A 26,801-nucleotide genomic window follows, 5' to 3' on the forward strand; every position below is an offset into this window, starting at 1 on the left:
ACATTGAATAACTGCAGAAGAATGTAGAACTTGGTGGCTTTCATGTGCTAATCAAGCCAGATAGTGTGAGCTAGGTTGGTTGTAGTTCATGGTCGAAGAAAATAATACTTAGTTAATACTGTACTTCTGAAGTCATATTAAACACTAATAAACTTTAGCTTAAAGCGGTAGCTTTTATAGTTACTTGGTATGTTAGACTATCTGACAATGACTGAAGCTTACTTGTGTGGATTGATTTCTGTAATTTTACTTTTTACAGATTCCTGATACTATATTAGCATGGCTTGCTAATGGGTTTTCTTGATCTTACACAACACATGGGGAGAGGGGGAAAGATTATTAGTATGTCATTCATAAAGGCATAATTATATACCCAGATACAAATATTACTCTTGTTTGACCCTGGATTGGACATTTCAGAAAGGAATGAAATTGTTGTTTTTCACTATAGAACACAATTATTGAATAGCATTTATTTACGTATTTCTACTTGACCAGGAGGCCAGACTTGAAATGTTTGTGTGCAAACAGATTTGGATGCAATAATGTTTTTGTTTGCTTTTACTTGCATTTAACTCAGAATTGGAGTTGCAGGAAGTTGTCATTTCCACTGTGATTTTTAGGTCCAAGTGATTATAAAGACAATTACTTTTAATAAAAAGGTAAGATGATACATTTACAAATAGCAAATGAGTCCTTGCAAGTTCTGTCTGTTTTCAGAGGTGTCAGTGGTGAATGCCTGAATACTGTAAGGATACAGAGATTTTCTCTCTTGCAAATTTTAGGTTGGCTGAAAATATTGAACATACTAAAACACAGAGCCCCTTGACTCTTCCAGTCATTTTTCTGTGGGGTTTTGAAGGACTGATCTCAACACATCTGTTTTCATCCCTTAATCCTTCTTGGGTCTTCTTTCTTAAGCTACACTAAGACTTTCTTAAGCTACACTAGTAGAGGTTGCATGAAATCTTGGATGATGTGAGGTGGAGGGAGCAAAAGGCAGAAGTTGTCCTGAGAGCAGTTTGACCTCTTAATAGGTGAAAAGCTAAGTTGTGCAAGGATAATTCTTGCCCTTTTCATACTGACAGGCAGCCCAGCCACTTCTTACCTTAATGTGGGGGTATGAAACATTTAGGTCAGTGAAAGCTGTTCAGGTGTCACATGTAAATGCACACCAGTAATGACAGGAAGAAAATGTGGCAATAGATGACACAAGTAAGGTTTTGAGCTTTCTGTATCCCTGAATCAAAGCTCAACCCAGCTTTCCATCAGAAAGATGTTTTCTTACTGTTTGCATCTGAGGAAGTGGTAATGCTAATATTTGCATTAAAGCTGTGCCAAGCCCTGTCCAAAGCTGCAGTTATGTGGGTCATGTTCTCTGAACACCCTTTGAAACATGAGATTTGTGTCTTCACAAGACATTTGTGAAGCACAAATAATAACCACTAGTAATATGAAGGTGGAATTATTTAGCATCTACTTGTACTAATTAATATAGTGCAGGTAGGATGGGGAAGACTGTTTTATTAAACGCAGTGGTTTATGGTTGTCAAATGAGATCTTATTGTTTGAAAAGAGCCTGAATAATTCAATGCCCAGTTAATAAACTGGGCAAAGTTGGTTTTGCCCAGTTTACTGTTTGCTTAAAGTAATTATAGTGTTTACTAAAGCTATTCTAATTGAATTAATCTTTCAGTTCACTTACGCTAAGAAAATCAGTTGGTCACAGACAGAAGTGTGGAAAAGAGAAGAAAATCTTTCACAGATCTATAAAAACACATATATTGTTGCTCTTCCTCATTCTCTCTTCTGTCCTTGCCATTCCATAGCAAAAGCATGAATAAATGTACAAATGTAATATTAGAAAAGAATTGTTGGTAATTGTGGAATGTACAGCTTTTATTTTTACCAGATCAGTTGAAACCCAGGAATTCTGAACTCCTATGCAAGCTGCAGGGCTCAGAAGGCACCACAGCGCCCCAGCTTTGCCTTTGCGCTGCTCTAGGGCTGTGTAACTTGTATTCAAGGCAAGAAGCCCTGGTTTAAGAGTCTGCATGGGCTCACTGCTTCTCACAGAGGCAAGGTCCTGCTCTTTGGGCTCTTCTGGCAGGGCCAGGGCCCTTGGTCTCTTAGAATTCCCTCTTATGTTTAATATACTTGGTTTCATCACAACCAGCAAGATTGGGTTTTTTTCTCCCTTCAAAACCAAGTCTTGTCTTAGCCAGGGGGATGGAGGGCAAGCAAACCCCACATTCAAATACTCAAATTCATTTTTTTAAGTATCAAGGGTTTTGTGTCTTTGATAACTGAGTCTTGAAATACCTGGGAATATACAAAAACCTGTTCCTAGGCAATGAGAAACACTTTTATTGTATTTTTTAGGGGAATTTTCCTGATATGGAGAGTGTCTAAAAGTAACTGTTAAAGACTGTATTTTGGAAAAATAGAAAACTGTTTTATCCAAATAAGGAAAAAAAAAAATAAGGAAAATCAATCAGAATTTTACAAATGCTCAGTGGGGTGGATACTTGTTTTTATTATTATTCTACAGAGATTTTGTTAGAACTCCTGCATTTTCCAGGAATTCTGGACAATCTTTTAAATGGAAATGTCTTGACTTTGCATTTTTCCATAGGTTGTCTAGGGTGGCTTTTTAGCTTTAGGCTGAACTCTTTGGCATGTGCAGGATACGCAGTTAACATCTCAATTTGGTTTGTGCAAATTATGCTTTTTAATCTGTAAGCTTTGTTATTTGTACAATATTTGGAAACAGAGTCCTGTTTTGTAGTTTTAAAATATAACTATTGCTTTTGAAGTATTTGATGTGAGGGAACTGGTTTGCCAGCATAACTTCCGATATTGATAAATCCTTGTGTAGTGCAGCAAGGCAAAAAAGCTTGAGTTCTGAAGTTAAAGGGAGAAATACACCCATATTTAACTAGCAAACCCACCTCTTCAGAGAGAGAATATCCTGCTAATATGAGGTAATTCCCTTCCTCTTACCAGATTTGCTAATTCGTTTTTAATCCATCTCCCCTAATGTTGCTCAGGAGCTTGGAGCTGTGATACAGAAGTATTCAGTACAGGCAGAACTGGCAATGGACACTAAGCCATTTACTAAACCATTTGATCTTCCTAAGTTTTTGCTTTCTTTTGAGACAGCAGATGGAGAGTAGTGACCACCGTGCAACTTGAGGCAGACTCTAAAAGGAGACTTTACTGAAGTTAAGAACAAAAGGCAGCTTCATCTCAGATGCAGCTCTTTAAATACTTATGTAATAATACAAATCTGCTTGAAAAGCAAGTTGCGGTCCCTGTAAGTACTTCCTCCTGGGGCGTTGGATCCAACGTGCTCTGTGGGCATAAGGGTGCAGTGTATTGTGACAATGAGAGTATTTTCCTGTTCCACAGTGAAACTGATCCCGTTGCGAGTGAAACTAAGAGATTTTCTCTCCTCTCCCTCTTCTCTTGCAGGAGGAAAACTGTGGTCTTATGTCAGTAAGTTCTTAAACAGAAGTCCTGAGGAAAGCTTTGAAATTCCTGAAGCCAGAACATCCAGTGCAACTAAAATTCACCTGGAGCAGCCAACACCTAGTCCTAAAGAAATTGGCAGCAGCACTGATTCCAGAGAAAGCTGTGGGGAGAGCGTGCTAAAGGTGGTCCCACTGAAGAATAGCCTAACGCCGAGCTCTCAGGATGACAGCAGCAACCAGGAAGATGGCCAAGAGAGTTCCAAGTGGATGGACTCAGGATCCAGCTCAGAGGAAGAGTGCACTACTAGTTATTTAACATTATGCAATGAATATGGGCAAGAAAAAATTGATTCTGGCTCTCTAAATGAGGAACCAGTGGTTAGAGTGGAGAGCGAAGGTCTAAATCTCAAAGAGAGAAGTTGCTTACCGAAACGCAGTGTCGTTGGCAGCGACAGTTTCACCTCTCAGATTGCATCTCAGGAACGAAAGCTTTTCATTGAGGATAGTGAGTCAGAAATAGCTAGCCCTACTAGGATATTGGACTCACTAACTAAATCAAAGAACAGCCCCATGGAACTATTCAGGATAGACAGCAAAGATAGCACGAGTGAGCTCCTGGGGCTTGATTTTGGAGAAAAATTCTATAACCTGAAATCAGAGCCCTTGAAGCCGTTGTTTTCTGTCCCAGATCACGACAGAAGCTTGGATGCCCTAGAAAGCAAAATGGGTGTGAAAGCTCATGACACTGTAAGCAGGGGTTCAAATGATTCAGTGCCAGTTATCTCCTTTAAGGATGCTGCTTTTGATGATGTAAATAGTGCTGATGAAGGAAGGCCTGATCTCCTAATAAACTTACCTGGTTTGTCTGATGAAACAGAAGAGGCAGCTGTGTCAAGGCCAACAAAGTTTACAAAAACTGATAGGGACGTGTCGGAAGTAAAGTTATTAGAAACCCCTGATGTCTTACAGCTAAATAATTCTGCAGAGCCATGCAGAGCATTTGATCAAGAGCCAAATCATGTGGCACCAGAAGTGGGTGATGCTTCCCGCAAGGAAGCAGATGGACAAAGTGGTGTCACTCAGGGAGCTCTTGGGACTCTCTTTACATCTGACCAAGATGTAGGTAGTTCAGAAGATGGGGATCTGTTTCTGGGGCTTGGAGCCTGCTCCGTAAATGTGACATGTGAAGAAGAAAGTTCGTTTGTTTCCAACCATCTCTCAGGTGCTCAAGATGTGAGCTTGGATGGAGACGTATTAAGAAATGAAGCAGTGTTGCTGTTTTCTGATCAAACTGAAGACTTTGGGAAAGAGGAAACAGACTCAGCTTTGTTACCAGCACCTGAGAGTAAAAAGACAGCACCAAAGAGAGAAGACAAAATATCAGTAGCAGGGGAGAAGGAAATACATCAGATTTTTCAGGACCTCGACAAAAGATTAGCGATAACCTCCAGGTTTTATATCCCAGAGGATTGTATTCAAAGATGGGCAGCTGAAATGGTTGTAGCCCTTGATGCTTTACATAGAGAAGGAATTGTGTGCCGCGATTTGAACCCAAACAACATCTTATTGAATGATAGAGGTCAGGAACTTTTGCAAATGCATTTCTTTTTATTCGCTGTTGCTTCCAATTAACTGAGTAGGCGTTTTATCTTGTAATTAGTATCTTCATTTCCTGTCTAGAGCTTCATTATCAGTGCAGCAAATTCACCCCCAGTAATAGCTTCTAGTACTTAATGATGCCATTATTCTTAATGATACTGTTTTTAGCTACAAAAGGAGTAATTACAGTTCACTTCTGCAGAAAATGGAAGGGAAAAATGTTTTGATTTCTCCTGTCGTTTTGTTTTTAGGACACATTCAGCTAACGTATTTTAGCAGGTGGAGGGAGGTTGAAGATTCCTGTGACAACGATGCCATAGAGAGAATGTACTGTGCCCCAGGTTAGAGCAATCACCTACAATGTTTCACTTGGAAAGTAGATGAGCAGCTTTCATTTTCTCACAGAGCTTCTATAGCATAGAGCTCGAGATCATGCAATATCTGAATTTTCTTTGCCTGGATGTCTTGAAAAGCTGGAGGGCTCATAACTGCTTTATTGTTGAACTGTGGTGGTGTTTGTTAGATCATTGCCATAAAGAGTAATTGTATTGAATGTCTTGTTTAAGCAAATTTAAGGAATGTTTTGTTTGCTTGCGCTTACTTGCTACATGTGGGCACATCTTGGTAACTGAAAAGAGCAAAGAAGGGAAAGGGCAGACTGAAAAGATAATACCAAGAGCCTTAAAAATGCAAAAATGTATACATGCAAAGAACATGGGGGAAAAACCCCAACATAGCAGTTTGAAAACACAACCTTACTAGGCTCAGAGATGCCTCTGATGTTTCTCATGAGCTACAGTGGGCTTTAAAATAGAGAGCTCTTTACTTTCATCAATCAGGAGGGTGATAAAAATCAATATCTCTTGGGTTTTTATAGCAAGGATGGCACTTGAAATTGAGCCTTCCCTCTTTTCCTTTTTCCAATTTATTTTCTGCTAATGTAGTGATCAAATAACAGTGAAAGACAAAAATCAGGTGCTTGTTTAAATATAAAGCTATAAGTAATTTAAGTAATTTCATAGCTAGCTTAAACCCCTGCTCTTTGAGTTAAAATGGGTACTGGGTGGCTATTTTTCAGTTCCTCTTCTTTATTCTGAATTTGAACTGCCAACATACCCGTTGTGCTGAGCACTCTGAGCGTGGCATGCAAGGGGTCCTCAAGCTCAGAGTCTCCAAATGGGTTCAGGAGAGGTCAGAATCCAAGTTATCAGCAATGGAAGTTCTGAACTGAATGTGGCATCAGGTGTTTATTCTGTGACTTAGTCCTGCCACTGAAACACAGTAAGAAACTGCTCTCTGTGAATAAAGGTGGTAGGATCTCAACAAAGAATTTGAGTGCTCTTGAGATAAATAGTAAATAAAGTGTTTTCTCTTCAGGTGCTAGTCAAAAGGGCAGGTATTACAGAAAACAATTCTTTTTACCTATCAAAGCAAACCCAACTCTTGTGTTCCGCCCTCACCCCACTTTAATTCAAGAACAAGAAAATCAGGGAATCCCACTAATTCTTGTGGTGGCTAGATAGAGATGTGTCTTGGTTACCAACATACCTGATGTCCTGTTAGAAAGTGGCATTTTCCTGCCTCCCTAACCCAGCCTTGAACACAGTGCTCCCTAGTTGAATAGTAGCAAAGATGGAAGTGCAGCCTTCTCCCACCCTGTCATCATTAATGAGCTGGGAAAGTCAAAGCTTAATTTTTCTGTCTTTTAATGAGGATCCAAAGAGAGGCTTTTTTTGCCCCTTAAACCCCAACCAGCCAACTCCTGCAGTAATTAAATGCATAGGGAGCAACTGAAATAATATTTAGAAGTCCCTAAATGCAAGAACAAAGTTTTCTGCACCAGCCTTATTTCCACCTCGTAGTATGGATGCTGTATCCATCCGGGCTTTTCTTGCTTAAGTTGCCTTCTCTCCCTGTCCTATCCCGAGCTGCACTTTATTTTGTGTTGCTGTCACTGATGAGCTGCAAGATTAAGAGCTGCAGATGCAAATATTAGATATATGCGAGATGGCTGAATTGATACTGCTTTGGGGTTCTTTCATATTTCTCTATGTTATCTCTGCAAAGTGTACTTTTAGTAGAGCTATTTCATGCTAATTTTTGCATAGGAGAGTAATACTTGGTGTAATTTAGCAATATAAAATGTATTTTGGAGCCAAGTGTCATTCTATTGTGAGCAGTGATTTAATACCTGTACCTTCAATGATGATGTGTGATGGAGTCCAGAGTAGCTTTATAGTGCCACTGCTGATGGTAAATCTTGCTCTAGAACTTCTGTTCAGTATTAAAAATATGTTAGTGGCCTTTCTACTTTCTGGTATTACAGAAAAAACCCTTATTTGGATTATCACTTTTCATCTTAAGGAGTGTGCCATGTCCCTGGAAACCCATGTGTCCCCGTTATCCTGATAGCGTTGCTTCTCAAGCTGCTGCTTGGAATAAGGAGTTTGAAATGATACTTAGGCTTCAGTTTGGTGCATTAAGAGAAATGGGCAAGTGGGTTGTAGTTTTGTAGAGGTGAACAAGTAATCTTCACAAAATTTCATCAGGTATCTTATAATACAACACGGTGACTAAATTAAGTGACTCAAAGTGAGTCTTTACCTTGCTCTGAATTTTCCTGGTTTTTCCAGTATTGTGTGCTGTATTGCCCTACCTCAGGTGCTGAGCCTTCCCTCTCCCTTTCCCTCCGACCTGAAGGATGCAGTGAAACTTGGCTTGTAAAATGTTGTCTTTGTGTATAGCTTGGTTTGTGCTTTTATCAGAGTTTGGGATAGAACAGGATCTAGGCATAGTGATTTACATGTTCTGTGATTGCAATGTTTTGTTATTTAAGTGCACTTGTTAAGAGTATGTAAGAAAGGGAAGATGCTTAGCTGGTGTTTGAGACTGGGAACAGATGATGAGTCTTGGGATGCAGTTCTTTTTCTGCGTTGATTTTTGAGGAGCAAATTTTGGAGGCAGAAAAAAGAAGATGAGTGTGAAATTTAAAGAGATTGCAGGAGATGCTCAATTTAAAACAGGGAGGAAACTTGCTGAGTTACATGAATGTTGTAAAAATGTATTTGAAACAATTTGATCTTTTTAATAAGGTTTCAGGTGTTAATTCTTTACAGCACAAGTTATAAAGTACGTAGCAGTGAAGTGCCTCAGGACATATTTAGATATTAAGTTGCTTTATTGGTTGCATGTAAACATGGATTCTCAATTTTACAATTTATGTATCAGAATCTTGATTCCTGGAGGGGTATAGGGATAGTAATATATTAATGTTGAAGCTTTTCACACCCAGGGGAGAACAGAGGTCCACCTACGTGGAGCTTGCTTGCAGCATCTAGGATTTTGTATTTGAGGCTTTTAGAACCCCAGGTTGTAACCTTGAATTAATGCAAAATGAGGTAGTATCGGAACAGAAACAGAGATCCGATCCTTGCTGTGGTGAATAGCAAGGGCTTGCTCAGAGCTTGGTATCGTATGAGAAGCAGAGAAGCAATGGGACTGCATGTGTAGAAAAGAGATAATTCTGTGTGTATATATAAAATAATGGCACAAATGCAAACATTGTAAATGGAGAAGTGTCAAAAAGATGAGGGAAGAGATAGTTTAAAAAGCTGCATACCATTCCCTGCTAGCAATGTAATTAATTTTGTATGAAATAGCTATTGTCATTTTATATCGTGCATAAATTAAAAGCAGGGCTAAATCTGTGTCAGGAGGTGGCACTTTTCCACTACAGACGGCAGATGGCATTGTACCATTAATGGATTTTGCTGTTGCACTTGCTCGCTCTAATTTGCCTAACTTCATCTAAGAACTGGAGACGGAAGATGTGATTTATTTGTAACGATTTGCATATCGACAATTGTACTCACAGGCTCTGAGTCGTGGTGTGTTATAGTGCTGTTGAAGCTGCTGGTGAAGCTGGAGAACTCTCTTTACTCCTGCATAGTTCTACTCAATTAAAAATAAACTTCATGCTGAACCAACTAGTGCAACAACAAAGCTGTCTGCAGATGCTTAAAAGTAGCGCCTGTGCTATACTTTGATTAATGGCCAAACTAAATCTTTGCTGTTCACATATGATAAGTCAAATGTTGTTTCTCTAACCCGCAAGGGAAATGATGGATTATAAATCATCCCCTATAAACTCAACACCACTTCAAGTAAAACTGTGGGGGGTTTGGCCAAGAATAACCTATTTGCTTTTAAAGAAGAACTAAGCACTTGTAACTGTGAATTTCTGCTGTGTGAATACAGTTCAGGTGACTAATGTGAGGTTTATGTGGTTTATTTCTTTAACCTTCCTCCTTTTTATAGCAATTTTGTTTGCTGAATATTTTGAAGAGTGCCGAGCAGCTGATGTCTGAACACAAAGTTATTAGCAGATCAGATGAGAATGATTCACTTCTGTTTAAACAGCCCTTTGCTCTCCGTGCCCCCTGAGAACTCTTATCACATATTTGTCCAAAAAAACCCCACAAAAACTAACAGAATTTCCCTCGCATTATCCACCTGCTTGGTGGCTGATAGTATCAGCAACCTATCTCTTTATCTCTTGGTTAATGTGCCTTGGTATTCTGAAGGGGGGAAAATTCCAGTAACAGATTCAATTTACATGGACAGAAACTTGAGCAAATGCCAGCCTAGCAGGGGGGCCATTATTCTGCTCTATAAATAAGTTTAAAAAAGAAACAAACACACACACAAACCTGTGAATCAACATGTTTTGGTCTAATTGAGGGAAAAGCAAGATAGATGAATTTTGAAATGCAAATGATCACCTTCTGTTATTGAAGTGTCGGTTTTGCCAACTTTGTGATCTTAAATATAAAGAGTTGTTACCTTTTAGATGGAGTAATAATTGTATTCTGTTCTTGATAGTCAGGGGCTTTAAAATCAAATAGTTAACTTTGTTAAAAAGTCCCTTCATGGCATGCTTAATGCGTGTGAGAAAGATAAAATTGTCTATAGCCTAGTCAGCTCTGTCTTCAAGGAAAACAGTAAGTTGAGCATTTACTCATAAAGAGAAATCCTTTAGGTTCTTTTCCATCTAACCAGTGAAGTGTCATGTTGTAGAAGCAGCTTTCTGGTCTAACATCTTGTGCAAATACGCCGTGCGAATGAGATGTTCTATTTACACTCACCGAGTTCTCATTCCGGCAGCAGGGATGCATTCTATCGCATCCCTGTACTGTTTTCAGAGGATGAGATTTCAGAACTGGGCAGCCTCTGGAGTCTTTTTTTCATTCTTTCTTCTCCAAACAATGAGTTTTCACCAGACTGTGTTCACTAAAAACTGGAGATGTGCTTGTTGAGATCCTAAAGCCAAAGAGAGCTTAGCTTCGTAGAAAATGTAAGTAGGAAACTGGCCATCAGTAATGCATCATATTATTCTGATGCGTTCATAAGCTGTGTGCTATAATCAAGCCTTATTTACACAAAGTAGCCTTCACAGAAGCCTGCACATAAATATATGGTATATTTACTTTCATTTAACCTGCTACTAATTGTACAGAATGCAAAGCCTACGTTAAAAGAAGGCTTTGTGGGTAGAGGATTTTGTTCCAAAAAAAAACCCCACAACAACCCCCAACAAAGTGTTTCAATGTGCAACCTGATTTTTGTACTCCCAAATGAAGATGTCACTTCTGCTCTTAGACAATTGAAAATACAGATGCAAAGTGCAGCTGATAACCTAAAACATATGGCATGAAACTAAAAATTGCTAGGTTGCTATTATTAGCCTGTATGCTATAATTTTTATTTACTGAATAAGGAAAAAATGGTTTGCCTCTGTTTACCAAATAGATATTTGATGCTGGAAAATCTGCATATTATTTGTGTATGTGTTTTTCAGTAGGAGCTTGCAGGCACTCATTAAATCTGCTGTTCTGTATTATAGTAATTTAATTTGAGTAGATTGTTTAAGAAGCGAAATAACTGTGGTAGATTAAAGTGCCATTGACCCTGTAAGGTGTCGAGGGGAGGGCTGGTCTCCTGGTTATAGTGTAAGACTGGACTTCCTAGATTTTCTCTCTGCCTCTGTCCTAGCTCTGTGTGTGACATGAATGTCTCTGGGTAATCCTAAAAAGGGAAGGAACAAACAAGGCAGGTGAATGACCATTGAGCAGCAAAGACAGCAGGATGGGCTAGCTTGATTTGAAAAGCCCTGACAGTAGGAAACAGGACTAAACATTAACGTGAAAATATCTAGTGGTTGTGAATAACGAGGAAAGGTCTGGAGCTACAGAAAAAGTACTGATTATTGTGGAGCTGGGAGTAACAGCTTTACAGCGAGCATTTGGAGTGCTGCAGCTCTCCAAAGACACCAGAGTGTCCCGCAGAAAAGAGTGACAACTGACTGCTCCCAAAATAGCGAGATGCCATGAACCTGGAGTAGGTAATTGAAAGCGTTAGGTCTGGGGTGTGTTCTGAAAAGAATCTGATGCGGTTTGGCACTCAGGCTTGTTTCAAGTACACGTGTTTCAGGTGAAGTACATGTTCTTGTGGGTAGTTAATACCTTTGGAAGAAGCTGTAATTTACCCGTGTGGTGTGGTTGGTTTTTCTTTATTGATTTATGTATTTCTTTTAATTATTATTACAGATGGGGCTAAAACCTGACGATAGTGTAGAAGGTGCCTTTTGAACGTAAATGGAGCTAACTGAAAGGTTAATTTGTGTTTGCTTTGTTTTGATAACAGAGCAGTAAAAGGTTTCTTTGTCTCTTTTGTCACCTACACATCTCAGAAGAAGTTTTAATTCCAGCTTGGGTTGCTAAAAGGAAGAAAGAACAAACTCCCTCTGTTAGTTTCTCTTCTCTTAGTGACATGAGGAAGTTTCTTCCAAAGAGGAACATAAATGCTCATATGTTTTGAATACCTTTAAGATGAAACTTCTATTTTCATACTCCATTTGATCTTAGCAGATGTTCATTGGACTTGCCTCACTACTTTATTGTTTAAAGACCATGATAAACTTTTTTTTTACTTAACTATAGATGGTTCAATACGGTGGTTTATAAATTGCTAAAGCATTTTAGGCAAAGCATTATGGCCAGATTGCTTGTGTGATGTGTTATTTAGTCACTGCATCTTACGATATCTTGGCTGACTGAATCTGCCTAGAGTAAATTAGCTTGGACTCATTTTACTTGGTTCTCTGCAAATGCTTCTTTACATATATCGCTATTAAAATATGATAAAATAGTAAGCTTTTAAAATCAAACGAGTGTAAGGTAAATAGAATTTCTGAAGCGACTCTAATGGTTTTTCGTGCAATGCTGTTTATCTTAATGGCCACAGAAGGGGAGAACATTGTGTCTGATGTTTGCAGGATGTTGGACAAGTCCATTTCCTCCTGAATGGTTTCAGGCGACTGATAGTAGTTCAGGTGGGTCTCCTTGTTTTCGTAGCAGTGCAGAATGATTCTGGAAGGTACCTGTTTCTGCGTGAAACATGGGGTAAGGGAAAAGGGCTCCTCGGGTTTTAGAATCCTTATCAACTCACCAAGAATCAAATGTTCCCTTCTGAACTCAGGCAAACCACCTCAGTGCAAAGCCCTTACTGACTCTTAGGTGTTTGGAGAAGCAGCACTTCCACCTAGAGCCTGTTTTCTTGTGAGCTGGCTTCAGATGCGGGGTTTTTTTGGATGTTATAGTTTATCCTGCAAAGCTATTGGTCTTTTTGTTCTTTGGAGTTTTTGTTCTTGGTGATTTGCAACCCATCTGGCCTGAGTTGACTGTGAATGTCTGAGTTCACCCTTAATCTGAGCTTCTTTTGTGTTAAGCTAGTGTTTGTGCGTGCTGGTTGGGAAGCCCTATTGTGGGCCCTGGAGGAACCTGTATTTAGGAGGGAATGTTTGAGGTGTGGTAATAAAAGCTTTTGAAATCCTTCAGCGTGAACAGTGTATTTCAGGTTACAGTGCAGTAGATAGAACGAGAAAATCAGCCTTGCTGTTAGGGTTAATGACTTTATCGAGGATGTGTGTTCAAGAGAGGTGAAGTTCTGCTTTTTTACTTTAGAACTGGCACTTCTGTTTAAAAATACAGAGCTTTGTTAGCAACATACTCCTTATCAGGAAGTAAGGTATCATGGTGTAGAATGCAAATATTGAGATAAGTATGGAAACCATAAAGAAATGGCCTTTCAGTTGAGACCAGCTGCTCTGGAAGGAGGATGGTGCTGGGTAGTGAGGGTGTTTACCTGTACCATCTGTCTCTAGCTGAACCTGATAGCCTTTTACAAATCTCCTTCCCTTCGGCTGCTGTTCAGATTGCTTCTGTGCAGGAATTTAGCATTGCTGTTGACATGTTCTGCTTGGTGCTAGATGTTGTACAGGCATCGGGAAGGGAGAAAGAAGAAAGCTCTTCCTCTGAAGTTGCAGTGAAGAAATAGAAGAGCTGCTGATTATTTTTTCACCCTACTTTTTTATTTGAAAGGATATTTTTTATTGCAGAATAATATGATTTTTTTTTTCCTGCAAATATCCTACTGCTAGTCCTAGAAACACCACCCATGTGTGCACGTTTGTTTGTACAAATGGGGATAAGGTCCTTGATTTCAAGGTTCATGAAGTAAAGAATTGGCACAAATATCCCCGTGTTATTCACTTAAGCTTATGGGTTGCTCGCATTTATAGTCTAAATTACTTTGCTGATGGATTGAGATGAAAATGTTTTTTTAGTGAAGGCAGATATTGTAGTTCAGATTTATTGCAATATTAAAGCTTTAAAAAGAGCATATGCCCTGTGTGGTACATTACATTAGCTAGCTACTCTGTATCACTTGAAAGCACTTCATAATCTATAGTTTCTGAATTTTCCCATGATGTGTAGTGCAGATAAAATGCAGTAACATTGATGTGATATACTGAACTTATTATGATCAGCGTATTGTGACCTGTTTAAAGTAAGGAAATGTAAACAACACATGTTTATTTGTAGTATTTGCAATGATTTTGGGGTTTTCTTTAAGGTATCTTAATCTGAAGTAAGGAAACTCTAGAACCTAGGAAAGCAGACATTGGGTAACAGGAGAAAAGCGGAGCCAAAATTTAGTTTATGTAAAAAAGGATGCTCAGATGTTTCCCTTAGCTGAGGAAACCGTTTTCTGTTCTGCATTGGTTCAGATGACTTGTTATGCAATTGCTGATGGGTGCATGAGAACCCAGCCAGAGACCTTCAGCCCAGGTAGAAATCTCTGTTATTTGACTGTTCTCAATATATCCTACTTGTGTCATTTTAGTCATGGTCAAAAGTGGATGAAGGAGTTCAGTACTGCTCTCTTAAGAGAGATGACTCTTCTCAATGACGTTTCTTTTGACTTGGCATGTATCGAAAGTATTCTTACAGTTGAAAGTCTGAGCTTGGATTTTGGAAAAGTGGACTCCAGTTTACTTTTTTGGCTCTTTGTCCATTTTCCTCATCAGTGAAGTAAGTGAGGTTATGTCAATAACTGCGTGTGGTTCTGTGAAAGAAGGCAGTGTAACTTGGATGCTTCAGAGAGCTGGATCAGCATCCATGATGGCCAACAGAAAAGGAAATAATTCCAAAATTCAGAAATGATTATTTTTTGTAGTATTTCTTTCCCCTGTGCTCACAATGATGTGGTTTTCACCTTTAGAATATTGTTTTATAATTGGGCTGTAACTCCAGAGGCCCATTCCCACTGAATGTCTATGGGGAAGAATGGGTTACCTCCTTTGTGGCGTTATTCTAAAACGTAAGATGTGTCAATGTGGGGAAGTTAATGGCAGTATAGGAACTTATTCTGGAATAAGCGTGGAATTTAATTTAAAAATAAATCCCATTATTTGTTTGGAAGAAAGAGCTTTTGGTCTAGATTATCCATGGGGTAAAAACCACATGGGAAGGAAAACTCTGCTCTAAAGAAGCCTAAAGTATTTGTTATTAGATTTCACTTTCCATTCGTGTTATCTTGGTTTTGAGTGTGCATTATTGGTACTTGTAGCTCTAGGAAATCCCAGTCGGACTGGAAAGCCCTTTCCAGTCAGGAGGTTTCACTGAGACGTGATATGAAAACCTTTCGGCAGCTGGTTCGTGTGTTAAGGCCTGAGTTTGGTTTAGTTTTGTTTCTCTTTTTTTACAGGACAGTTACCTAGAAGGTCTGTGAAGGGACGTAAAATTAAATTGCAAGAACAGATTTTGATTTTTACACAAATTCTTTCAATTTACCCTAATTTCAGCTTCATTTGGATGCTTGCCTGGGATCTTAAAGCCATTTAAAAATGCATGTAATTATGCTGCTACAGTTCCTCACGTGGCTGCCATTAGATCTTTGTAGAAGTTTCTCCATGCTGATAGAAGAATTAATCTGTAAGGAATGGTATAAATTCTAGTGTGTGACACCCTTATAGTGATGTATTGGTCATTCAAACACCATTAACTGTAATAAACTTCTCAATGTGAGGGATGTCCTACCTAAAGAAACAATGAGCCATCCTTCCTTGTTACTCTTGTAGCAGCAACCTCAGCCTAGTCCTAGAGGTGCTGAGTGTCTTGCAGCACATATGCCCAAGGGGGGGGGGGATCCCCCTGCGCATTCCCATGCTCTATCCCTGCATCTGGGGAGAGCTGGGTCTACTGCCTTCCTTTCCCTGACCCTGGACTCTGACTTACCTGTAGTTCTCCTTGGCCATGCTCATGCAAAGCTCCATAAAATGATGAGCAAGATTTTTTTTTACACATGCTACAGTGCTTTTCATGGCAACCACTATGTAACTGTATGCTAATTGTTGTCCTCTGCTGGGAAGCTGTGCGGCTTTTGCCACCAAAGCTATTTTAGTGCAGCTTCTGCATTTTTTTGACAGTCTAAATGAAGATTTCATCTTCGCTGCAATCTGTTTTCCTGCCTGTTTTAGAGCAGACAGCGTGGTGTGTTTGTATTTCATAATTTTTGTAGTTTAAAGCCTGAGTCAGGGAAGGCCAAGTTTTCTGCGTGCATTATGCTATCGAATGTGTGAATGGGTATGGCAAGGGGCTCTAACTCCCATCTCACATCTCCACTATCTCTTGGACAGCGGTAAGAGTGTTGGTGCTGGCTGGATGCTAAGAACAACTATTTGTACCTAGGTACAATTTGGGCTGAGCTGTAGCAATAGACAGTTGCTGGCTGTGGTTAGGCCGTGTGAAGTAGATTTAGCATCTCCATCTGTTTCCCAACAGACAAGAGAGGCTATTGTGAAAAGCCTCCTATGGTGATCCCAGCAAAGGGCATGGGTTAGCCATGAGGCAAATCCTGCCCTCTAAAACATGCAGTAGGCTACTGTAACCTCCCTTGTGCTGCATCTAGGGATGCCTTGGGCCACTCTGGTCAGTTCAGCTCTTCTGACCAGGGTAAATTCTCTACATATATTTTGCTTTGCTGTCTGTCACTGTCCAGTTTTAGTCCAATATAGAAAAATCCTAACTGTAGTGCCTGTAAGTCATGAAAATGCCTGTGTATGCATGGGAAAAGCAAATTATGCACAAAATGGATAGCGTTGCTGTGTTTGAACAATGCAAACTGTAGGTGGCTAAAGGGCTAACTAGATTGCAGGCATAATGAAAGCTCTGTGGTATTTAGTATATGTTCTGTCAGCATTAAACAGTCACCTTGTAAATATATGTTAATTTTGAAGGTGTAACTGACCCTTTTAATATTAATTGAAATGTCTTGTGTTTAGAGGTTGGCGCTATCCTAGAAGAGACAGAAGCCTGTGACTGGTGGAGTCTGGGTGCAATTCTTTTTGAGCTCCTCACGGGGAAGGTAGGACTAGGGGCAACTGACTTGATAAAACTGACCTCTTGGCCAGTAGTTTCTCACAAGTGGTGTGCCCAGTTGTGGTTTGTTTGCTTGTCTTTCTCAGTTGTGCTTTGCTGACCAGAGTACCCTCAACGGGTTTGGTCTGCATGGCACCAGGGCAGTGAAACATGCTCAAGCTTCAGCAGAACAGCTTGATAAAGCTGTGTAAAACTGAAACAATAACCAATAACCATGCTGCCCTCTTAACTGCAGTGAAATCTGAGCTCCCAACATTCTGTCTCTACATTTATAAAAGTTTGCCTTAATTTCAGTATTATTTCCTGGGACAACGTATAAGCTGTGTGTTGCTGTTACACATTAGTTCGGTATTTTGAGGCAGAGTGCTCAGCCAAATCAAACAGGCGATTAGTTGACAGTTCTGCATGAAGAAAGCAAAGTCCACCAAATTCCCAGACTCTTCAATTTTGAGCAATGGAGCACAAGCACTAAGACGTAAGTGTTCTAAAGCTGTATCTCCAGGGGCCTCAGTGCCTGCAAACATTCCTCCCAGAATCAGTACTTTGTACTGGAAAGCACTGAGATTTTAACTGTGCGTGTTGATTTGCGTGTATATTAGGAGATAATCCAACACTATAATTGATTAATTAATACATTGATCTGCCTGCTTTGATTTTTCTTTCTTTCCTTCTTTCTGCAGACCCTGATTGAGTGCCATCCTTCAGGAATAAACACTCACACTTCTTTGAGTATACCAGACCATGTATCAAAGGAAGCCAGATCACTGATTCAGCAGGTAATTGAGGGGAAAAATTGTTCTCTGTAGGTACACATATAGACTGGAAAAATATTGCTTTACCTAAGCCGTTCTGGTGAAGTAAATGTAGAAGCAGAAAGCTGCTGACAGGAAAGTTGATGGCTCTTTCATCAGCACTGTTGATTTTGCTCAGCTCTCTTGTTACATCTGGAGACTCTGAGTTCTGCTGCCAGGAGTCTCTGTAGAAAGCCAGAATGCTTTGCCATTCCTTCAAAGAGCAAGTTTGGTCAAGGCTGAGTGCTTTGGAAGCAATTGCTGGTGATGCATGGACATTTTAAGAATCCTGCCCTAAATGATCATGGAAACATTTGTAATACATTGAATTAAACTGAAAAGTGTTAATGCCAAGTACTGTGGAACCAGTAACACACTGTTTAGAAGTTATGACCTTGCTGTGGTTGAAAATCTGTAGCTGTCCTCCAGGAAACCTTCTGTATGCCATTTGTTAAGGAAGGTAGTTTAGACTGTGAATACAGTGACTTTTGTAATAAGAAGGTAACTGATAGATTGGACGAAAGGCAAAATAGCAAACTTTAAAATAGAGACAACCATCCAGACTGATACATCATTTTCAAACTTAATAGAAATAGTACTGAATGCTGGTTTTAGTTTACTCTTAGCTTTAGGTGGTCATGACTGAGAGAATAAACTTGCAGTACAGGGTTTTGAATTTCAGGTAATGCCATCTTCCTTCTGGCGAATTTTGACCTAACTGAAGAAGTGGAGCCTGGATCTGACCTGTATCACTTGTTCTGCACAAGTGGAATATGTGAACTGTGTTGTTTGGCTTTGAAGAGTATCTTCCGAGTGGATGCCTAGTTAATGACATGACTGAGAGGCAGATTTGAACAGAGCAGAGGGGGAAAAATAGTTTTTGAAGACAAAGGAGGAGAGAAATGTTGAAAATTCAGTGAGTCAAAAGACCCAGTGACTGATTTCTGTGCTGTTACTGTGAAATGATGAGTGGGAATGGAACTAGGTGTTTGGACCTCCTATTTTGACTAGGTGACATGAAGTTGCTGAAGGTGAAAGCATGTATCTCTGTGTTTCTGGCAAAGATAGAATGGAAAGTGACTAAAGAAAGACCATGTTTCTGTATAATCTGCATCTATATTGTTAGATGGTAGTAAATTGCTACCCTCACCCACAGGTGCTGCAGAACTCAAATGTCCAAGGAGAAGCAAACCTACACTTGATTTAGGGAATTCCTTCCATTAAGACTAGATGGGAAGACGAATGAAGTCATTCAGTCCTCTTCTCCCTGCCGGTGTAGGACTGTTCTTCACTGCAGACGAACCTAGTGCCTATTTTTCCATATGCCAAAGAATGGCTCTTTTGCCATCTGAGGTTTAGGTGAAAAATATATCTCTGCCACTTGCAGATGTATTTACAAGGCCATATCTGTTCAGAGAACAGTCACCCCATTGCCTGTGAAGTTAAGCCTTCTAGTGCAGGGTGGTGACTTATCTGGTAGAGGTTCAGCTATATGAAGTAGTAAATCACATTTTTGTTGTGTGACTATCCAAGGAAGCTGCCATTCATTGTTGAGGAAGCCTTGTCAGGAAAAGGAAGAAAGCTCTCTTGGCATGGATAGCAATTTGTCATTGTGACTTTCCTTCCCCCCACTGGCAAGGGTAAACAGGTCAAAGCATCACAGAATAACTCTCCGGGATCAATGTTCAGCTCTACAGAAAGCTGCCAGGCGTTGTCTCCTGCTATGGCTTCCAGTGCAGGTGACTTCATTGTAAACACCCCCTTCGTTTAGCCAGCTTCTAGGAAAACAGTGATCCCTTTATTTCTGGTGACAGAGGAAGCTGCTATTGTTGCGTTGGTTTGGCATTTTGTACCCAGTATTTTTTTCAGGCACCTCCAGGCTTTACCACCAACAAAACATTCAGCGTGGCTTTCCAATAGATACTGCAGCTGGTGTTGCATCTGCTTTCTGAGCTTAAAGTTCTTCTGGAAGGACAGACTCCAGAAGATAAGTTTCCAGGCTTTCCCTCTGCTGGTGCTGGTTGCCTTTCAGCAGAAGGCTGAGACACACTGACTGCATCTCTTTCTGGTGGCTTGGGGAAGATTATCACAGTAGCACTATTCACTGTCACTGAGCTACCTTTACTATGTGACATTATGACTGCAAATAGCAGAGCCATCTTAGAATGTGTAAATTCATATGTTTATGGATGCGGACTCACTTAGATATTGAGTGCATTAAGATATGAATGCGCATTGTTCCAAGTGACAACTGGGAGAAGTTATCCTATTAGCTGCTGAAGAAAAAGCAAGAAAGAAATCATGCCTTTGTACTGCCTGTAATTGAATAGAGTATAAGCAGTTCTAAACCAGCAAAATATTTGTGTGTGTCTTTATTAGTCTCTTTGGAGTAGTACCTTTGCATTCCCTTTTATATGGAGTGGTATCTTTAAACAGATGTAAATATTGTGATTTCCTTTTCACATTAATTCAGCATGTGATGTACAACTAAAAAGCAAACGAGGTGCTGGATTTTAGGAAATTTCCATGAAGCCATGACACTGTTTTGTTTCCCTCACTGGGGTTTGGATTTTTCACTTTTAGTCTATTAATGTGACTCTAAAAGTTGGGCTCTTTTTAGGAAATAGAGAACTGGCTGTAATCCTGGTATTTTAGCATCAACTCACAATGTGTGCAATGGAAAGTTACAGACCCCTGTCCCTGCTGTAGCCATAGTGCGGTGATGGGAGCAAAGGTTAACATGAAGCAAATGCAGTGTCCAGAGTTCTCCTGATGCAGCTCTGGCTGCTGCTCTCTTTTGTTGAAAAATGAGGTTAAAATGAAGTCCCAGTGTGCAGTGCTTCAGGGAATTGCATGCTGTGATCAGTAGTCTCTGAAGACTGTAACACTGAGACTCAAGGAAAGGAGAGTCTTCTTCCATTTACTAGATTTTAGGAATTTCAAGCACGCTTTTGCACTCTTGAGAGTAATCTATAGAGCAGGAAAACGGTAGGATATCCTTTACCTTAGACCTTTCTGGAACTTTTAAGCAGTTGTTTTTGTTCTCACTCACTGAATCATATCTGTATTTTTCTTTTCATATCAAGCTTTTGCAGTTTAATCCTGCGGAGCGTCTTGGTGCTGGTGTTGCTGGTGTTGAAGACATCAAATCTCATCCCTTTTTTGCCCTTATAGAATGGGCAGACCTGCTGAGATGAGAGGTGCGTGTCCTCTGAACAAACTCAGGTCAAGTGGACAAGTTTGTCTGGCACAGAAGCACCCTGACTTGCTTCCTCTGGATGTCCCAAACCATTTGGACGTGGTGACTAAAGACGCTGGAGTGATGAGGCCAAAAGCTTATAACAGGAATCACAGGTTATACAGGGTGCTAGCTTGTTCTTATGGCAACTGGTTGCTACGTGTGTGTATGTCTTTTCACCAAAGGGTAGTTTGTGACGTTTAGCACTGCCAGCTTGTTGGCCAAGCAGAAACAGGAGTGTGCTCCTGGTGCTTCGTCTAATGGTGGAAGTGTCTATAGACTGTGCCAGTTCAAAGTATCTTTTATAGTGGCAGTCGACCATTTCCCTGTGCTAAGTGCAGCTCAGGGAGGGGGGGCAGAGGAAGGAAGGAGCAAATAATTTATTAACGGCGTATGCTGAATAAAATACTAAAATGCTTTATGCAGAAGTTGACACATTAAAAATAATATATCCATTAAAAATTAAGAAAGCTGTTGCATAATACTGCGGAATGTGTCTTGAAAATGGCATATCATTTCCCACTGTGGAAAGAGCATATAAAAGGCAAATAATGCTGTCAAGTGTTGTACTTTGTTGGCTGGCAATGTCTGTTTATAACTCTTGACTTTGTTGTATTTGATGAGCTACATGTTAAAGTCACTACAAAAAGGGAAATCATCTTTTCCTCAGCCGGATAAACACTGCTTTAGCACTCTAATAAGGAGCAAGAACACACAACGCTAAATAAATGTATAGATTAAAAAAGGAAAAACTCTCATCACCACAGCCACCACTTTATCACTTGAACTTTACTTCCTCTAAGTGTCCTATTTTTAGCTGCTACTTCAGGAAAGAAAACCCTTTCTGCTTGTACTCTTCTGCTTGAGGAAGCTTCTGAACTTTCCTGCTTGGTTGTTAATAGTCTTAATAAATCAAAGAAAGCCTGCACCCACTCTGCTGCTCGGACAGGAAGAAGCCTGGGATTTGCTCATGCCAGATGACTAAGTGACATCTCTGAGCAAACCCTAGTGGGTAAGACTTGGGCCTGAGCCAATTAGCTGACCTGTTTGTTTGTTAGGGAGGCCTGGAGAATGGGAGAAGAATATAAGAAATGCAGAATACTGTGCTGTATGCTGCTGTCGCTGCTGAGCAGCCCTGCTCGTATGGGCTCCTGACACACAAATGCTCTGTGCTGCAATGCTTGTACAGATTACAGGTCTGTGGGGTGTTTTCCCAAATGTTTCCTTTGCTCTCACTCTCTTTTTTTCTTTTTTTTTTTTTCCTCCTTTTTCTTCTTCTCCCCAGCTTTATCCGGAGAACAAAGGGCAAATTCCTTTGGGAAAATGAGGTGACAGCAATGATTATTGAATTTACAACTCCAAAAAAAAAAAAAAAAAGGAAAAAAAAGTATCCCTCCGTTTGTATTTTAGCAGTGTATTTTATGGGCACTCCCAAAAGTGCATCTGCACAGTCTCCATCTGTTAGACACCGGGTCTGTGTATTCAAATAAAGTGGAAAAGGAAAATGCTTCACTTAAACAAAGGAAATCTGGAAAGTCTTTTTTTTTCTTCCTTTCCCCCCCCCCCCCCCTTTTTAAATTATTCCACTCCCTTCTTTTTTTTTTCCCTTTTCTTCCCTTTCTTGTGATCACCAGGCCAGCGCAGGGGCTGTGACAACACCGCAGGTTGTAACCAGGTCACTGGTATCACTGCCTACGGAGCGCTGTCCAAGATTACATCACTCAGAAACTGTGTTTCAACCTACCACCCTCTGGCTTCATAACAGGAACTCCCTCAGGTGAGCCACAGGAACAACTTCCTGCGCTGAGCAGGTCGGAAATCTCTAATGCGGAGACCAATGTGATCCAGAGCTTCCTTCCAGCACTGCCCTGGCTGTCACTTTGGAGAGGGCTCGCTGCTCAAGGGAAAGCCTCCCTTCCCTCAGCCGCCTCACTCCACCCCTGGGGCTCTCTAGCCCAGCCATTATAATGTCATTGCCCATGTTGATCTGTCCCATTGCGTTTGCCTGGTGATAACTGCAGAACAAATATTTTCCGTGTTGCTTTAAAATGCTTTTCTTGTTCAGGTTGTGCCCGTGTGCTGGTTGGAAGTAAAGGCAGGGTAAGATAGCACAGGAGCACAAGCTGGTTTTGTGAGCAGCAGAAGGAGCACGCTCTTCTAGCAGAAAGCAGGGGACCTGTCACTCACATTTGGTTTAGCTAATGACACAACTGTTTCTTTCTCCAGCACGTTAGTAGTGAGGGAATCGTGATGGAGTCTAGAAGGAATGGGGCGCTTGGCAAGATGGCTTGTCAGAAATGAGCCTTTACTGGTTTTTGTAACCTCACAGCTGACTCAGATGATGGTTTTGCTTAAGGAATCACAGTCTGGAGTTAATTGCACAAAAAAACACAACCTACTTGCTGTCTTTATTATTTTCCTTAAACATGTATTATATTGTATTGGTGTTTACATGTATTCCTTTAATAAACAAAACCTTTCCTGCTTAATTCACCCCTTGGTTTTGAACTTTAGTTCTTGAAGACAATCCTTCCTACCTAATAAATGTTTTTTATCTGTGGCTTTTAGGACTTGAAATGTTCAATATGTATCTTCTTTTTGGTGCCTCTTACAAAGCCCTGTGGTGCACATCTCACTGTTAAATAGTGCAAAGTCCGCTCCAACTTCCTTCTGTTACACCTAATGGCTGACAGCAAAACAAATCAGTGCTGCTTTTGTTCACAGGAATTCGTGAGCGTCTATGTAAAACACAGGAAAATAAAGCTATAGATTTTCCTATTCTCCTGTGGATGTTCAGGTAAGGCAGGTAACACCCTTAGGACAAATAATTCAGTTCACGGTAATTCATTGTGTTCTGTAATGATTTTTGCGTCCTGCTAAGGAAAAACTGTGAGACGAATGTTTGAAGGCTTGCACTGGGTAGGATTGAGCCAGGAGTGAGGTTAGCCCTGATCTATGGAAGAAATTGAATCTTATGAAATAGAAGGGGCGTAACTTTGCTTTTAGTGGCTGTATTCACAGCTTCTGTGCTTGTAGCACAGCTCCTCTATCTCCTGTGAAAATCACCTCTCAGACAGGAGTCACTGTCCCGCTGACTCCCTGCACACCTTTGGGATGCTGAGTCGGCAGGGTTACCTGTGCCGCAGCATCCACCCGGCTCCTCTCCCCAGTGCTAAACCTGTTCCTTGGTGTGTCCCCACAGTGAAGGGCACTGGGATGAAGAAGGCTGGGGAGGTCAGGCTCATCTAAATGAAGCACTCAGCATAACAAGGTACAGGGAAGTGCGAAGCGAACCACTCCAGGTTTGTTGGAGGGTTTTTAGTGAGTGTGGTGTCATTTGTTTTCTCAAGGACATGGAGTAGGAAGCTGGAGAAACAGAAACTTCCTCTTGGGTGAGATTTGTGGCAGGGATTTTAGCAGTAAAATGAAAATGTACATTTGTTGATTTCTTAGGGTTTGTGCTGAACTGGGCTCTGTGGTCCCCAGACGCTGCCCAGCCCTGTGCCCTGCGCAAGAGGACCTTTACCTGGTCCTCAGCATGTGCCATCAAACCAGTGAGGACTGGTCCATGGCTGGGCACCCCCAAAGTCCTCTGACAGCCAGCAGTGATGCGGCTGAAGAGCACCTCTCTTAGCTGGCCCTTGGCTCTCTGTCTTCTGAGCCACTGGTAGCTTTCAAATCAGAGCTCCACAGCTTTTGCAGGGTCTGAGAAGTTGTGTGATCAGGATTTCTCTGTCTACTTGCGCCCCCTTCTCTCGCCTCAGCAGCTCATTGCCTCAGGAGCGCCTGTCCTCATTGCATAGCGTCCTCAGGGTGATGCTGCTGGAGATTCTGTTTGTGTGGCCCGTGTTCCTGGTTTCCTTCTGCCCTGTAGGCTCTTCCACAGGGTGGCTGGCCGGACCTCCTGCAGGCTCTCACTGCACCATGAGTGGCACCATGTGTGTTATCAGTTGTTGCTTAGCGTTTACCCACCAACAAAAGAGGTGCAGTGACGACCACCCCGAGTGCTTCAGGACTTTCCCATATGATCCCACCAGGTCCAGGGCTGGACCCTGTGAGTGTTTCACCGCGGCACTGTCCTCATCAGGGGCACAAGGCTGGGGTGCAGCTCCTGTGTGCGTGAATGTATCTGAGGGTGACACGGGGGTGCGAGGGACTTGGCGAAGCAGCAGTGGGTCCGCAGGGAGTGCCTTGTGTGTCTCCAGCTGCGCTTTGGGAAGGGGTGGCACAGCCAACTCCCAGAGGGGGAATGGGACTTGCTTAAAAGGTGCCGAGCAGCTGCTGCTGGCAGCAGTGGTTCAGACTGGCAGCACACGGCTGTGTCCTGTGCCGCGGGGCTGGTGCAGGCTGATGGCTGCTTGAGCCATCTGCGGGAGCTGAGCTGGGGAGCCCGGGTCCAAAGGTGCAGTATCCTCAAGAAAATCCTCACTTTTGGGTGGCAAAGCCAAAAATCCTGACTTCTGGGTCCCACCCAAAAGTAATTTTGTGTGGGGAGATCTCCTGCTGCTGGGCAGAAGGGGATACTCAGGATGCTGCAGAGAGGATGCTGCAGACACCGTGCAGCGGGTGACAGCTTAGGAGTGCTGCCCCAACAGGACCTCAGTGCCTCTTGGCAGAACAGAGGCTTTCATTCTCCAAAGACAGTTCTGTTTCCAACTTCTTGGCCCAGGGACCCATCAGGAGGGATTAGAGCTGCTGCCGGAGGGCTGCTGTGGCACTGTGATGGGCAGGAGGTCTGGGGAAGTGCACAGTGCTGGGCAGAGGGGAATTTATGTCTCCTTGAGAAGGCTGCAGGCGGTCAGCTTGATGCCTTGCTGCTGAGATCCTGAGGTTGGCATCTTTGGGATGAGTCCTTCTGGGGGCAATAAGCTAGACAATCCAATTGGCAAGTGATGGAGCTGGATAATGATGGGCCAGCCAGGGGAAGAGCAGATGTGGCAAGGGTCAGCAGTCCTCCTTAGCAAAGCCTTGCTAACCTCCTTTTGCTTTGCTTTGCAACCTCCTCACCTCTACCAGTTTTCTCTCATCCCCTTCTATGATCTGAACCATTTATCCCCAGGGTGTTTTCTAGTTTTGCCCAGCTGTCTCCATCTATGTTTTGTGTTACATCCTTCACAGATTTTCTTGCCCTTTCTGTGCCCTTGGTTCTGAAGTGTTGCCCCAAAACGCCGGGGCCTGGGAGCGGATTAGTAGATGCAGCTGTTATCCCCACGTACCGCTGAAAACAGAGAGGATTGCTCCCGCAGAATGGAAGCGCTGGGGTTGTAAAAGTGCTGGGAAATTGCTTACCCTGGCAGTGAGTGAGTAACGGGAGTTTTATGGTGCCTCGTGCAGTGGTGGGATAACGAGGAAGGAGCTTCCATGAGAGGGGCCGGTGCTGCACCGTGATTTAGAGCACCGCTTGTGGTCCTGCTCGTGCGCTGTGGTTTGACATTTGCAAGCTCATAATCTTCCTTTATGAACCAGGCATGAAGAAGAGCCACTTAACAATGTGGACGGCGCGCCAAGCGGCAGATATCCTTTGTCTAGATTTTAGTACCTTTTTCTCATGCTTCCCCACCTTTCTGCTTCCTTGGGCTCCTTCCTTTCCAGCCTCATGCCTGCTCTGACCTCAGGGAAGCTCCTATAACCAACCTCTGGTCTCCTCTTGGCAGGACTGGTAAAGCTGAGACTCAGTAGGGAGAAGCAAGAGGTGGGTTCTTGTGGGAAGGACCTTGGCTGTTCCGGCTCTTTGCAGGAGCAATGTGATGCTGCAGGGTCATACGATCCCAGAATGGTTTGGGTTGGAAAGGACCTTAAGCTTATCCAGTCCCAACCCCTTGCTATGGGCAGGGACACCTCACAGTAGATGATGACACCCAGGGCTCTGTCCTGAGCTTTCTAGGGTTAAGTAGCTGCACAGTGTGAGCTCCCAGCACCA

The 26,801-nt window shown here is 41.8% G+C and overlaps 1 protein-coding gene across 6 annotated transcripts in view; it reads left to right on the forward strand.

The window, feature by feature from the left end:
- Positions 1 to 22,140, forward strand: part of RPS6KC1 (ribosomal protein S6 kinase C1) — a 90,630-nt gene extending 68,490 nt beyond the window's left edge. For all 6 annotated transcript variants that reach the window (XM_065679402.1, XM_065679400.1, XM_065679401.1 and 3 more), the window contains 5 exons: positions 3,475 to 5,052; positions 5,324 to 5,413; positions 16,756 to 16,838; positions 17,533 to 17,628; positions 20,730 to 22,140. In XM_065679402.1, coding sequence (XP_065535474.1) covers positions 3,475 to 5,052; positions 5,324 to 5,413; positions 16,756 to 16,838; positions 17,533 to 17,628; positions 20,730 to 20,840 — 1,958 coding nt within the window. In that variant the 3' untranslated portion in view covers positions 20,841 to 22,140. The remainder of the gene's footprint in view (positions 1 to 3,474; positions 5,053 to 5,323; positions 5,414 to 16,755; positions 16,839 to 17,532; positions 17,629 to 20,729) is intronic.
- The last annotated feature ends 4,661 nt before the right edge of the window (positions 22,141 to 26,801 follow it).

This window comes from Lathamus discolor, chromosome 5 (genome assembly GCF_037157495.1).
Source record: "Lathamus discolor isolate bLatDis1 chromosome 5, bLatDis1.hap1, whole genome shotgun sequence".
Classification (NCBI taxonomy): Eukaryota; Metazoa; Chordata; class Aves; order Psittaciformes; family Psittacidae; genus Lathamus; species Lathamus discolor.